The sequence below is a fragment of the Vigna angularis genome, chromosome 4, assembly GCF_016808095.1.
Source record: "Vigna angularis cultivar LongXiaoDou No.4 chromosome 4, ASM1680809v1, whole genome shotgun sequence".
NCBI classification, from domain to species: domain Eukaryota; kingdom Viridiplantae; phylum Streptophyta; class Magnoliopsida; order Fabales; family Fabaceae; genus Vigna; species Vigna angularis.
In genome coordinates, this window is record NC_068973.1 from 39,869,064 (window position 1) to 39,884,195 (window position 15,132).

The 15,132-nt window shown below is 29.9% G+C and overlaps 1 protein-coding gene across 2 annotated transcripts; it reads right to left on the minus strand.

Annotated features, from left to right (window-relative positions):
• Positions 1-121: 121 nt before the first annotated feature.
• LOC108341285 (J domain-containing protein required for chloroplast accumulation response 1) lies at positions 122-9,829 on the minus strand. Of its 2 annotated transcripts, none has more exons than XM_052876027.1 (9): positions 9,158-9,829; positions 3,796-4,574; positions 3,371-3,693; positions 3,122-3,224; positions 2,432-2,499; positions 2,289-2,342; positions 2,126-2,203; positions 1,382-1,558; positions 122-485 (listed from the first exon to the last, which is right to left on the minus strand). In XM_052876027.1, the coding sequence occupies exons 1-9, from the start codon at positions 9,634-9,636 to the stop codon at positions 447-449; spliced, it is 2,100 nt and encodes a 699-aa protein (XP_052731987.1). In that variant the 5' UTR covers positions 9,637-9,829; the 3' UTR covers positions 122-446. The 2 variants fall into 2 exon arrangements, with proteins under 2 accessions (XP_052731987.1, XP_052731988.1); XM_052876028.1 differs by having other exon boundaries at positions 2,432-2,496; positions 9,158-9,827.
• Positions 9,830-15,132: the final 5,303 nt, after the last annotated feature.

The following is a 15,132-nucleotide window of genomic DNA, read 5'->3' on the forward strand; positions in this document are numbered from 1 at the left end:
ACGTCTTTAGTTGAATGGAATATATATATATACTTATTGAGTGATTGTAACCTCTTAATAATAGATAACTAACAATAATGTGTCATTAATAATTTATTTTATTAAGTAGTCTAAAGTATAATTGCAGCAAATCGTGGGAAACTAATATTATGTTGAAAAGAATTCCCGATGAAACAGAAAAGTGAAACTGATACGCTAACTGTACCTTCGGGTCAGTGACCTCTCTATGTGCAGTAGATATACAAGAGAAATAAACTATCGTGTATGCATACCAGACAGGAAAATTACATATTTGAAACCCAATACATTACAATTGCTACGAAATTAGTTACAGGTATAGTATATAAAGTAACACTTGCTCTTGCGATAAGAACAAGATCTTCCGCCTTATTGAAAGTCTATGGAGGGAAGCTTCGCACTAGGTATCAATAAAGGCATTGACAAAATTAGAGTGCACCGAGCATATTGAATTGAGTCCATGCCTCCTGCACAGTAAAATATGGACAAAGTAAGTCCCTATTTTGAATAAGTTTGAGAAAAAAAGCTAAATGATGATATGTTTATTAATCATTTCCTGAATTTCAATACCTTCCTAAGAATTACCGTAGTCCCTATGTGAAATTAAATTTTCTTAAGCATGAATAAGGCTTCCGCACAGCCATCCATCATTAATAATTTAGTATATTTTTGGGTTTTGTAGAAGTTGTTAAAAAAACATTTTCTTAATTAGTGAGTTGTTTCCACAAGTTTTGAGCACATATAAAAGATATGAAATAAAATCGCATGTACCGAGGACAACATGAACATGACTAACTTGAGTTTCTGCACCACATTTCGAGGGCAAAATATGATTTCACGGATAGAAATGGAATAAAAAACACAGTTTAGTAATTTTATGCAAAATGATCACGAGTTGCGTTTGTCTCTGCACTGCAAAATAAGCTCTCTAAGTCGGGTCGAGTTGCAGGTTAAGGAAGAAGAAAGCCGAAAATAAAACATAAATTTAGTTGTCAGTAGCTAAGCTGGTTTCTTCTGCATGTCTCTAGAATTGAATGCAATAGCGACTATGCGGTACATAATAACTTAGAATGATCCAAAACAATTGCACCCTAAATTGTTAGAAAAATTTTGGTTAGTTAGTTAGTTAGAAACTTTTGTAAGATTGAATTAAACATAAATTTTTAACAAGAGCTACTATAGTGTTTGACTTATGTTTATGTCTAATCCTATGTGATATAAATAAACTTGTGTGAACGCCTAACTCTCAATATTTCTTCTTCTATAACAAGGAATGCGTGTGATCAATTTTAAGGAATCTAGTCATAGATCCTGACAGAGATAGAATGATTGTAATGGTAATGAATTACCACAACTATGTTACCTGTAAAATATCAAAAACTTTTTCTGCGATATATTTCTGGTCAGAAGAAGCACCCTTTTGCTGCAACTTATCGGGATGCAGGCAGAGTAAAGCTCTTTGATAAGATCTTTTAACCGCGTTCCCTTCAATTATATCAACAAGAGGCACAGACTTCCATCCACACTCCGCCCACAGTACCTTATGCGTGATGAATGTCAATTTAATAAGAGTTAGTACTTAGCACGGAACTTTGGATAATCAAATACTAATTAAATTGATGTTTAATATCATTAAACCAATTTTACGGAAATTAAAGCAGGAATGTTATCCCAGAGTTGAGAAACTCCAAAAGAGAGTAAACTTTGTCCACCCTTCCTAATACACGCACAATATCTGCTTAAGCCCTAATTAGATCACATAATAGGAATACATGACTGCCATAGAACTATCCTGAATAACTTACACACATGAGTCCTATAGAAGTAAATGACCATCGTACAAGATTAAATACATAATTATTACATTACCATTCCTCCCAATTAAATACATGCTTTTCTCATTATAAGATTTTTACATCTTATGTCCCCTCTTAGAGTATTCCATCGAAATAGGTTGATTTATGAGACTCTCTAGTCCCATTTACGTTAAAAGCACAACTTGAAGTAATAGTAAAATGGCTCATCGTATTATTTTACAAAAACGAAGAAATCAAATTTTCAATCAAATGAGACTTGAGCAATAAGGAGTGATTTTAGTTTTTCTTACATGTTGTAATGTCGATAGCAGGGATCGTATGTTTTCTTCCTTCCCTTTAGACCATTCTTTTATCTTCTTGTCAATCATCTACATTGTATACAGAGATAAATACTTAATATGACTGTTCTACTATAACCTTGAAACTAACAAATCTAGCTAAGTAATATATTACTTGGATTTCTTGATTTTGTAAGTCCTCGCTCTCTTCTTGGGCTAATACTTGGATCTGAAAAACCAAATATAGAAGCTTATCAACATAAGCCGCTAAAATCTGGTACTCAAGAAAGGAACTTAATCAAATTTGAAATGAAATACCATGAAACTCCCGTGGAAGGACTCGTCTGTATCTCCAATAACAGTAAATGATACATCAGGAATTGCTGCTAACAAAATCAAGTTGTTTCATCACATAATTTAATATTCAGGACAAATCACATTTATAGAGTTTAAAGCTGATCAAAGATTGGTGTAAGCGTATTACAGACTATAAATTATAAACTTCTACGTAGAATGAACTTTTGTAGTTTTTCAAAAAAAGAGAGTAAAAAGTAAGGAAGAGTAGTGTGAAATGTAAAAAAATTATGTGTGTAGTATCATTTTTCTAATAACTAAGGTTTTTCACTTGCAACGAAAAGTTTCTAATAGGATTTTCTTAAAATAATTGGCACCATATTATTCATTGATTCTGTAGATTGTTTCCTTACCACCGTATGAAATCCATCCATATGTTGGATGTAACAGACTACCGATTCAACAGACAATTTAGATTAAGGAAATAATAAATACCACATAACATTTTAAATAAAACCTGCTGCATACTGCTTGTCATGTAGTTATATTTTCCTATTGTTAGATGTAGGTTACACACATATCCTCACTAAGTTTGTCATATCTTGTCACCATGCTATGAATAAAGAGGAGAGGAGTCTATGCACAATTCGATCGCTTCCCAAGTAAACCAATTCTAACTGAAGGAATATTGGGATTTGGATAACTAAGCAATACCTGGTTCTGATATATCCTCTTGATGAGACAAATTGTCAGCAGATATGTTGGTGGTCTCTATGGAAGAGTTTTCCTCCTTGGATTGTTCAGGACCACGTTCTACCTGATAGAGTTGAAAGACATATTAATCACCTTCGCTGTTCGCTGTTGCGAAACCAGAATTATACAGATTTATCTCTAAAGCATATTTAAACAATTCGTGTTCTTTCAACAAAGTGCATTTACTTCTTAAGCTGTGACAACACTTACTTTATTTTTTTTCCTTAAAGCATCTCTCTGCTTGTGTGTAGAACCCTGAGGTCGAGATTTGGTGTCAACTTTTGGTTTTGCAGCAGTTTCTTGGTTGAAAATTCGAGCGAATTCTTTGACCTTTCCTTTAACTAGGCCTTTCCCCATATTTTCACCTAAGCTTACTGAACCCTGGGAAGTGGCTTTGTCATGTCCTACATCTATCACGGAAACTTTCTTTTCTTCTTGTTTCATGGGATTCACAGTAACATCAAAAACAGCAGACAATTTTTTTGTGCTTTTCATCCTGTTTTCTTCTTTATCCCTAATCATCTGATTATTATCTGTCATATGAAATGAACAATAGTATCACAGACTGAAAAGGTAGTAATATGTGTATAAATACACATACATATATACATAATGTAGAGAGAAAATTACTTCACCTTGTTTCTTATCACTTTCTTTGAACAGAAACTGTAAAGGTTTAGACTCAAGCTTCTGAGTATCCCTTGCTGTCTCAGTTTTTCCGGAGAAGCCGTTCTCGCCTGCAGAATGAGTACTTGATTCTACTGCTCTAGCGTCGTCCCGCGGGATAGAACTGGCGGGAACATCTATGGTAACCGTTTGAGGGCCGCATGATGCACGTGATTGAGCCTTGGCGGAAACTATTTGTTCTACAGTCTGGTTTGAATCTGCTCCATTTTCAGTGGCTGTGGAAGTAGTAGATGCATCTTTTCCATTATTCATCACAGAGGAACCATTGTATGGCATAGACTTTTGTGTGGTAATTTCACTGACAACCCACTCTTTAGTACTTGAGCATCTCTCAAGTTTAACCTTATCCTTAGCCTTTGAGGCTCTTTCTGTCCTAAGAGACATCACCATCGGCACACCTTTACTTGCCCATTTGTATATTGAGAAATGGAATTGACCATTACTAGCACTAGGCGAAACTTCGCTAATAGATATGTCTTGTTTCATGATGCTTGCTTTGTCTGCTTTATCAGATGGACTCGAATTTGAAAACTCTTGTGATAGAAGACTTTGTCGGTAAGGTTTTAAATCCTTTTTCAACTCCTTTCGCTGGATTGAAAATCTGGATGAATAAGAATCTGGAAGGCCTAGTCCATTTGAAGCAGCAATTCCATCGTTGATGTTCTTCGTCCTCATGGGGGAACCAAATGTTGGAAGATCCACCCCATTTGTCAATTTGGCCGGAAGGCTGGTCAGTTTAAAGTGGTGGAGAAAGCATCACCGGCAAATTGAAGATGAACAAGAAGAAATCATTAGTGAATTGATTTAAAATTCGGAGCAGCTAAATCATGAATCCCTCATCTACTGGAGATAGTAAGGAGTAGTTCTGTAGCATAAGAAGTTTATTGATTTAGGATAAGATAAGGAGTCATCTGTAGGGAAAGAGGTGCTTTATTTTAAGGCACCTTCATCTGTTATTTATAGCTAAAAACTAAAACTCCTCAATAGTAAGTTATTTAATGTTGCATTCATGTTTGAAATAATTTGATTTCATGAATAAACAACAAACATGTTTGTCAATTTTCCTTACGTTAATCATAATTATGGAATCTGAATCCATTTAACCCGCCCAACAAAACTAAGAGAATAAATTAAGAAAATAGTTTAACTCAGGTTAACATGGTCCGAACACAATTGGGTCAGTTAAATGTTCGGTCGGACTTATTTTTGTTATGTATAGACAAGAGATCCCTTAATTTAGAGCACTTAATATTCATGTTTTGTCTTCACTTATGTTCAAACTGTTCAATATAATTAATTAGTTATCCTTCTTACAGTTATAATTAGGTCTAAATCAGAGTTTACAGTCACTAGTTTTCTTATGATAAAACTATTTCAGTATACAACTCTCCGATCTTAAACCATAAAAATATTTAAAGAAATTGGAATAACACTCAGAGTACATATTCAATTATGAGCATTTTCTATCTTATTTAGGTTTCTCACTTTAAATGGTGTTTGTAGCAGATCCCAGTTGGTGGAAGCCCTTGTGTAAATATCTTGTAATCTCTATAATAGTTGTATTACATTTGCCAGTTATTTTCATCAAAGTTTTGTTAAGTGCCATTATTTCCAGAAATAATCCCACACACTTTCGCTCATTGTTCTGTTTGCAATATATTATTACCTAGTTTAATTTTGTATTTTTTATTTAATTTCTTTAGAGAAATTAAATTTAACAAATTATCAGTACAAAGTTTTTACATTGTCATTTATTAAAAATTACTTTATATACAGCATTGAAAAGAATAAATAAATATATGTGACCATTTATGATTTTTTGACTTTGTTAAGAAAATAAATTATAATACATTTTAATTAAATTTGTTTTTAAAATATTTTCAAATTCCCAAGTGATGTTTTTTTTAAGTGAGTACTGGTTGCATTTGAAATTTGATTATTTATTAAGTACTGATATATTGACAATAAACAATATTTGTTAATAATAGCTAACTTAATCATTCGTCATTAAATAAATTTGAAGATAAATAATCAAATTATAAGTTCTTATTTTAGAATTGCGGTGTAGTTTTGATAATTCTTGGAATAACTTTGTGTATCATAATTGGAGATGGACATTTACTAGAACTTACAAAGGGTGCATTGCATATAATAACTTTTATAAGTAGTACTTTATATAAATTTGACTACTTTTTTCTTTTAAAAAAATTATGTTAATTTGGTATTTCTGAGTCTCTCCATTTCTAAACTATTGATATTTAATGTTATTACATAATATTTAATAAATAATAAATATTACTCATAAGTGATATAAATTTAAATACTCCCATTTAAAATGTGGAGGTTTAATTATTAGTTCATGTTATACTGAAAGTAAAATTTGTTAACTTGGATAATATCTGTAAGACCCTGAAAAATTAAAGGAAAATGTGAATCTCGGGTCATTAGTAGAGTAAGAAACCAAAAAATGTATCAAGTTGTAACAAAAGTTAAAGTTATATGCAAAATACAATGCTGTCAACTTTGACATGGTTTGGTATTTTAATTATAATTAATTGTACAAATTAGATATTAAGTTGATTCTTTTTCCATTAGAAAGTAGACTCGAATAGCTTCGATTCGAGTACTTATACGCGTAATTCCGACATCGGGAAGGGGTTCAACCGGACTGGCAAAGTTGTCAAAATCAGACTCACTCGCTGTACGCGTTTTGGACGCGTTTTGAACGCGTTTTGGACGCGTTTTGAACGCGTTTTGACTCAGTAAACGCGTTTTACTATTTAAACACGTTTTTCTGGTTATTTAAGAGGGTTTTGGGGCTGAGAGAATTCCTAAGTTGAATCTAAGAACTGTTACCTAAAAGCATTGGACCAGAGAAGTTTTAGAGCTAAGTTTGGAGCCACGAGAAGGAATTCTAAGACAGAGGAACGTCGGGGAACCGTTTGAAAGCAAGCTTAGGAGAAAACCGTAAGGGGAGCTAACCTTGAGTCTTTTTGTTTCCGTATGATTTTAAATTTGGTATATGTTTAGGATTTTGATTCTCTTTATGATTTTAGAATGAAATTCTACTTCTATTGTATCTTTTGAATTGATGTACGGTTTGGAATTGGGATATGTTTCTGTTTTGATGGTTTTGAAGAGATCTTGTTCGTATTAAGTATTTTGAATCGGTGGAAGTTTTTAGGTATACATATAGATCGAAGATTTTGAATCTGTTTATGGATTTAAAAGGAGACTAGGTCTTGATCGGAAATTTTGGATTGTACTAATTATCCGCTGTCTTTTTAATTATATGTTTAGTTTAGATGTTTATAAGATTTGGATGAATATGGGTTGTTGATGGGAGATAAGTTTTTGGATGTCTAGAAAATCTGTATGATGGAAGGAATAGTCGTTATAGTCCGGGAAGTGAATTTTCGTAATTTTGGAATAGTAAATTCGCTTGAGTGAATGAGTTAACTCGCTGAAGCGAGTTATGCGTAACAAATTTAGTGTTTTGATATTTTTGACGTTTTGGGAGTTCTGGATGTCCGTTTTGGACGTTCTTTAGGTCGATATGGGGGTTTTTGACCCTTCTGGAGCTATTAGTGAAGGTATCTAAGCTGTTTGAACTACTTAAGGGTTCGAATTAATAGACCATAAAGAGTTATGTGTTAATAAGTGATGTTTCTGTGAGGTTGTGAAATGTCTGAGTATGTGAGAATTATTTTCTTGAGATATGGCTAAAGATGATAATATGTTGACATGTGTATTTATGAATGGAAATTGTATAATAGAGTTCCAAGGAGGAACTCCTTATTGATTTTGTGTCAAGTACTGTACGTATGAATATAGGAACTCCGACTTAGGGGTTCATTCTTATGCTCTCAATAGTCTCGATCTCACTTAGAGAGAAAGCTATGTGGTGGAGAGTGGAAAATCCTTACCGAAGATCCACAGTGTGAGTGGATAGAGTAGGAAGGATGTAGCTTCAGTGGTGATATTCATATCCGAAGATCCAGTTTGGAGGACAGAGTATGATAGAATAATTGAGCTAGCGAATAAGTACATCCATGTCCGAAGATCCAGTTTGGGGACAGAGTAGGATAGGATGTAGTTGAGTAAAAGTACCACTGCAAGTGTAGAACTAGCTAAGAGTTCAATATTCATACGATTGTCCGAATGAATGGAGTTTACGAATGATAATGGTATGTTTATTATATTGTTGAGTAATTTAACTTATAAGATGGAAGTTTGGTTATTAATTTAATTACCATGATGTTTTTGTATTGCATTAGCTCACCCTTGCTTTGTCTGTTGTTTGGTTGTTATTTTGTGTTATGTATTTTGATTGGCGATGATCATCCGGTGGATGGGAGCATAAGTCGGTGATATGCCGGTGGAGCAAGCCTTAGATGGAGGATCGACTGAAGAATAGTTTTAATATTGAAACCTATGTTTTTATTTCTGTTTTAAGGTGTGGAGTGTAATTAGTTTGAATTAACAGTGAGGGTTTGTATAATAATGAGGAAAACTCTTATTCCTCCTTCTATCAACTGTTCTATTGTATCAATGATGTAAGAACTCTATTATAGTTTGATGCTATAATTATGGGGATGTTACAATATCTATCATAAAAATCGTATTAGACATTACACTTTTCTTTCCTCTATTGAATTTTTTAAATTCTTTAATTTCTATGTATATATGTCTTTATATACTTCAAAAATATGAAAATATAGACTCTTTTAAAATTTAGTTAATTATATTTTTACTTTAACAAGTAATCGCTGATATATCTACCTGTTTGTGTAACAATAATAAATTCATAGCACCCTGATTAAAATGTAAATTTAACAATCTAAGCAAATGTTTACCTTATATTAATATAATTATTGGTTAAATAAAAACAGTAATATTTTTTTTTCATTTTCATTATATATAAAATAGATATTAGTTTTCAATTTTTTTAACAATATTTTTTGTTTATAAAATTGTTAAAATAAAACAATAAAAGATAAACATGAATGATAAATGTTTAAAAAATATAGCATTTCATAAATAATTGAAATATTATTTTATCATAGTAAAAATTTATTATATTAGTCTCATTATTATAATTCTGAAAAGCTTTCACATATAAATTTCAAAGTATATTACCATTCCCTGTTCTTTATATTGTACGTAATTCTATCTTTTTCTAAAGTCTGCAATAACGTCCTTTATATAGGATAGATAATGTAACATCTTTCAGAATTGTTAGGTTTTTATATATATATATATATATATATATATATATATTTATGAAAATAATGGTAAGAAAAGGAAAACCTGAATGGTAGAGGAAGAGAGGCAGCAACGGGATCGGCCGCCGGAGGCAGAGGACTGGACACTCGAGAGAACGTGAAAGGGTCCGCAACGCGTCTTTTTGGCGTAGAACACACACTCCCGGACTCCTCACCTCCGAATATGTCATCGAAGAAGTCATTGTTCTTGTTCGCGTGACGCCTCCGGTTTCCAATATCCTCTCCAAACACCGGTTTCTCCCGCTCCGGCGGCCACCTACACCAACCTTTTTCCCCTTCCTCTTCGCTCCAACCGTTCAACTCGGTCAGACTCTGCCGCGCTTCGTTTAACGACGACCGCCGCGGCGGCCCCCCAAAGACGTCGTTGAAATCAACCTCCAAGTTCGAATTGCTGGACGACGACCTCCGAATCAAGGAATTATTACCATTCTGATAACTATTATTATTATGATTATTATAACCTAAAAGAACGGTCTCTCGTTGAGAAGAATAAAATGTCTCCATAAAATAACGATTCACAATTGAAACCTGGCGGGAAACTGTCGAAGCGAAAATACGAAGTACAGAGGAATGCGTTTGTGAGATGGAAGGGGAATTTGGAGAAGAAGAGGACAATGGTGTGTAGGGCTAAGGGAATTGTAACAGAAATTGCGAAGCCACAAATTATGATTCAACGCGGATTGGCTGCCAGAATTTCTAAGGGATAAATCTAAAGTTGTGATGGTGATAAGCAACGTGATCTGCTCCATGTTTTGGATTTAACACAATTTTGTGTGATACTAAATAAATACGTTCTCTAAAAACTAAACTATGATTATGACTACACTCAAAGACCATAGCCTCTCGTTTCAATTCCATTGCTCTCTACTTTTGTCTTTTCCTTTCGCATTTGCAAAATCTACTCATTATTTGTGGATACATACAAAGAAAAAAGTGCGCATGACAGATAAAAATATTTCTTTAATATAATAATTACATTTAAAATAATTTAATTAATTAACAATATAAAACACAACATATTTGTATTAGATGAAAATTAAAGTCCTAAGATTACTTGTCAGATCAATGACTACTGTGAAACATTGATGGAAGAGGTCCCCTGATACGTTAGGTTCGGCGTTGGGCAGCGAAAGCGACAACAACCAATTGAAAAAGGGAAATGAAACTATAATTTACCTTAAACATGTTTTTCCATTACTCTTTAGAAACAGGATTTAAATACAGTGTTTTTATTTTAGCAATATTAAGTTTATCTTTATTAAGAATGGCGATGTTTACCAGAAGAACAGAAACTATACAACCCAATTCTCATCAACCATTGCACACACAGTAACGTAACGGATTCAAAATTTTGCATTTGATTCATGAGCAGTTGTTGAGGTATTTGTTTGTCGGTTTATATGCCAATTTAATTATGCTTCTAATTATAATTTTTCTCCAAACATTAGTTTTAATTTCTATATAGTTTTTGTAAATTTGACATTATTATTTTTCATTATAAACATGTGTCTACAAACATTGTCATCAATTCTTTATATTGTTTTCAACTGAGATTCGTGTTTTAGACAATTAACTGGATTTCATTTGTTCGTTTGATTACTTATTCTTTCTAATTTCATCACCTTTTACTTCATCTCTTCAATTCATTATTTCTGATCCTTCAATGGATTTCATTAAAGAATTTAAGTTGGCTAATTTCATCAATAATTTAAGGGATAAATATGTTTTTGATCCCTTAACTTAGTGAAAATTGGAATTAGTCCCTCTTCAAAACTTTGGCTTAATTTAGTCCCCATACTTTATAAATGTGTGAATTTAATCCTTTTAACTAAATTTTGTTAGGTTTATTTGATGTTTCAAGTGCGTTTCATGATAGCATTTGAGTTGTTTATACGTTTTGCACATTTTTGCTTCAATATTAACTAAGAAATGCGTTTGAAATATCAAATAAAGTTAACAAAATTTTGTTAAAATGACTAAATTCATACATTTCTAAAGTTTGGAAACTAAATGAGTCCAAAGTTTTGAAGAGAAACTAATTCCAATTTTCACGAGATAAAAACATATTTAACCCATAATTTAAATATAAATTTATTTTTAATTTTTGTTTAAAACATATATGAGGAAATGATTCTTAATGAGACATATGAGTTAGAACGACAAAAGCACTTAAATAAGGATGAGGTGAGGATATTTGGGTGGACTTAGAAATTGGGGGATTCACTTGGAATAATGCGAAGAAAATGAATGGAGAGTTATATAGGTTGTTGTAATTGAAACTGACATTGCTTACTTCGATGAAAAAATAGCAAAAATAAATACAAAGTTTATTGATGTATTTAATTAATTAGACTGAATTAATAAAATTGTTTCCTTGTTTTTTAATATAATGTTAAAATTGTTATTAAATGTATTTTTTAAAATATATTTTTTTAGAAAAAAATATAAAAAATATTTTAAAAGTATTATTGATTTAAATATATCATTTATTAATTGACTAATTTATAGGTCTTTAAACTGGATTTGGTTACTGTTGTGATTGAGTAGGCTCAGGTAGGAAGAGGAATGATAGGTGAGGCTCAAATTTTTGGTCAAAACTGAACCACAGACGACAATAGATTTTGTTATTTTCAAATACATTTTAGTGTTGGATAAAACAAGTTATAAATTGTGTAATTATTATTTTATATGAAGCTTAATTAATGTTCCGATGATTAATGAGCATGAGTTGAGTGTGAAGTTTTGTTGAAAATATATGAATAAGTTAAACACGGTATAAGATAAAATATGTTTTAAAGTTCTCAATTAAGTACGATGAAAAGTTAAATTTCTTGTTTGTTTATGATGTATAAATAGAAAATTTCTAGTTTTATTTTCTTCGATTCCCAGCCTAATTCATGCACATGTAATATTAAGTGTTGTTTTTTTAATCACAAATTACTTTACTCTTTAAAATGAGTTATCCGTTTTGACAATAACAATATGCAAAATAACCTTGATCCGAACACAAATATTGTTTAAAGTGGTCTTCAACATTATTTTTGTTAATGATTTTACCTATTTCAATCTGTATTGGTGCTGCTTAAATTCAATTGTAAAAACTAATTTCGTTTGAACTTCTTTCCTTCCATTTTTTCTTATATTTAAGCCAATTTTTAGTGGCTAATAAATATTAATTACATAATAAATCTAGACTAATAAAAAAATGTTAAAAATATTGATTTTAAAAGTGGTTAAATAAATATAATAAATCAATTAAATAATAGAAGAAAATTAGATGTTATAATTCTCTTAGAAAAAAATAATTAAAACCTCAAGATAAATAGTTATTTATAATTTAGGGGCTCCAAGCCAAATCAAAAACAATATTAGAATATTTCATGCTCTAATTTAATAGGTTTCCTAAGTTATGAAATTTAACATTTTAGTAACCATCATTTTTTAATACATTTATTATTTATGAATAAACTCAAACGAAATAGAGATAAATAATTGTTGTAGTATCATTTGGCAAAATCTGTGATTCTATTTTTTATTTTTTTATTTTACTTTTTGGCTATGAAATTAGTTTATCCCTATATTAATCATTTGTATGTTTTATATTTTTAAGATTGTTCTACATATCAGGTTATTTTATTATTAAAATAAATAAATAAATTTGGAATTTTAGTTATCAAACATACCGATGTATTTTTCTTAATAACTTTATATTTTTTTTATCATTATTAATTTTTCAATTTTTCAAAATTTTAATTATTGGCTCAAATTTAAGATTAAATACCTAAAATAAATGTTATAGAAAAAAGATTAATAAGAGAACAAATTATTTTATAGAAGAATAATAGTTTGATACTAGCATTTCCTGTGAGACAATAATTTGTAATTGAAAGCACTTATCTGTTAATATAATCACATTATTTTTTCTACAATATGTTAGAACAATTAATTTGGTTGGATAACCTATTAAAAAGTTTGCTCGTGAGTAAAAGGTCAAAGTGTGTTTTACGGCCAAAATGTCATAGTTAACAGTTTAGGAGATTTCATAAGCAAAAATCATCTAAAATATTAATTTCTTGTCTCTTGAGTCCTTTGGTTATAGTTGATTATTTATCTTACACTTATAAAGAGCCTTCTTTAGGTTTGCTTTCCATAATTTGTCTTTATTTGTTGGCTACATTTAATTATTATAATTATTTGAAAGTTTAAGGATACGGCACGCACTACGTACATATTACTTTATTATTTTTTTAAATTCATTTGTATATAAAATATCTAAAAGAAGAAAATTATATAACAATAAATATATATATATATATATATATATATATATATATATAACTTTTTTTCTATCTCATCCCAATTACTAATTATTGAAATTGTTCATTCGAAATATCTTTTGATATTATGTAACATATTGTTATCACAATTAAAAAATAAAACAAATAAAGTAAATTATATTTTTAATTTTTTTTTTCACATCTTATTCATTCATCCAATGGATATCGTTCAATAATCAAATCATTCATTTAATCACATCATAACAACCAAAATCAATTACATATATAATTATTTTTTGTATTTTATCTCAATTACTAACTATTGACATTGCTCACCTAAAATATCTTTTGATATTGTGTAACACACTATTATCACATTAAAAAACAAAACAAGGTAAGCAATTTTCAAAATTTTTCATACAATCATCCATTTTCACATTTTTTCAAAAATTTTCATACAATCATCTATTTTCATATTATCATTCAATAATCAAATCATTTATTTAATCACATTACAACAAACAAAATTAATTATCTAAATCTCTCATTCCAATTAGTTATTTCTTATATCATTAAAAACTCACACCATATCATCACAAATCTCATACTCTATTTTTTAAAAACTCAAATATCTACATTTGTCATAGTATCTTCACTCATACATAGTTATACATTCTAGAGAACTAAGTTATCATAACATGATAGGATAAATTCTTGTCCAGTTGATAGAAATAATACACATTAAAAAATTTCACATCACCTAAAATAAACAATGAAATGAATGATAGTAGTTATATAATGAACTTTAAGTTTATGATTCAAACACTCCAAGTCAAAAGATACTTAAAATTTGTACTTAATTTCTTTTATATTTGGAGTTGAGTGTGTTAATTATTTTTCTCCGATTTTGGATTTTTCATATTATTTTCTTGTGTTGATTATTTTTATCTTATTTATTTTATTGGTAAGATAATTCTTGAAGTAAAATTGTCAATGTTCTTTATGATAACATATTATTTTTTCATCAAATTTTTATGGCCTATAATCATAATTTCTTTTCACACTGCAAGGCAGAAAAAACCTTTATCAAGATTCATCACCTTATAATTCCATTATGTGATTCTGATACTAATAGATTCATGACCATCTTCTTCAAAATTCAAATTAAATACATTACCTACAATATCATCTCATTGAAAATAATTATGCTCGTATCATATATCAACGAAATCATTACATTTCTCATTCATGTAAGTAAATTTTTTGCTATTCACCACAAGTAAAAATAATTAAGCACATTTTAACACTAATTTTACTTATTTAAAATTCTCTTATCACTGAGAGAGCTCACTAGCTCTCAAATAAAACAATAAAAAAAATTATTATAAAAAACTCGATGAAATTACTCATTAACTCAATAAAACATATTTAAAGATTATCCTACTTAATAAAATCTCGCTCATGACTATTTAAATTGTAATTAAGTGAAATGAAAAAAATGTCTCAATTAAGAATGAATTCATTCAACAACACTATATTTGTCCCACGAATAAGCTACATTGAACTATCAAACTTTTGATTAAATGAATTTTACTCGAAAAAACAATTTATTAAGATATGACAACACTTAAAATATTCGTAGTAATATTTCTTTTAAAAAATATTGTAATCCGTAAAAAAAATTATCTTCAAGCACTATTATAATAAAACAAAATTTCAGTTA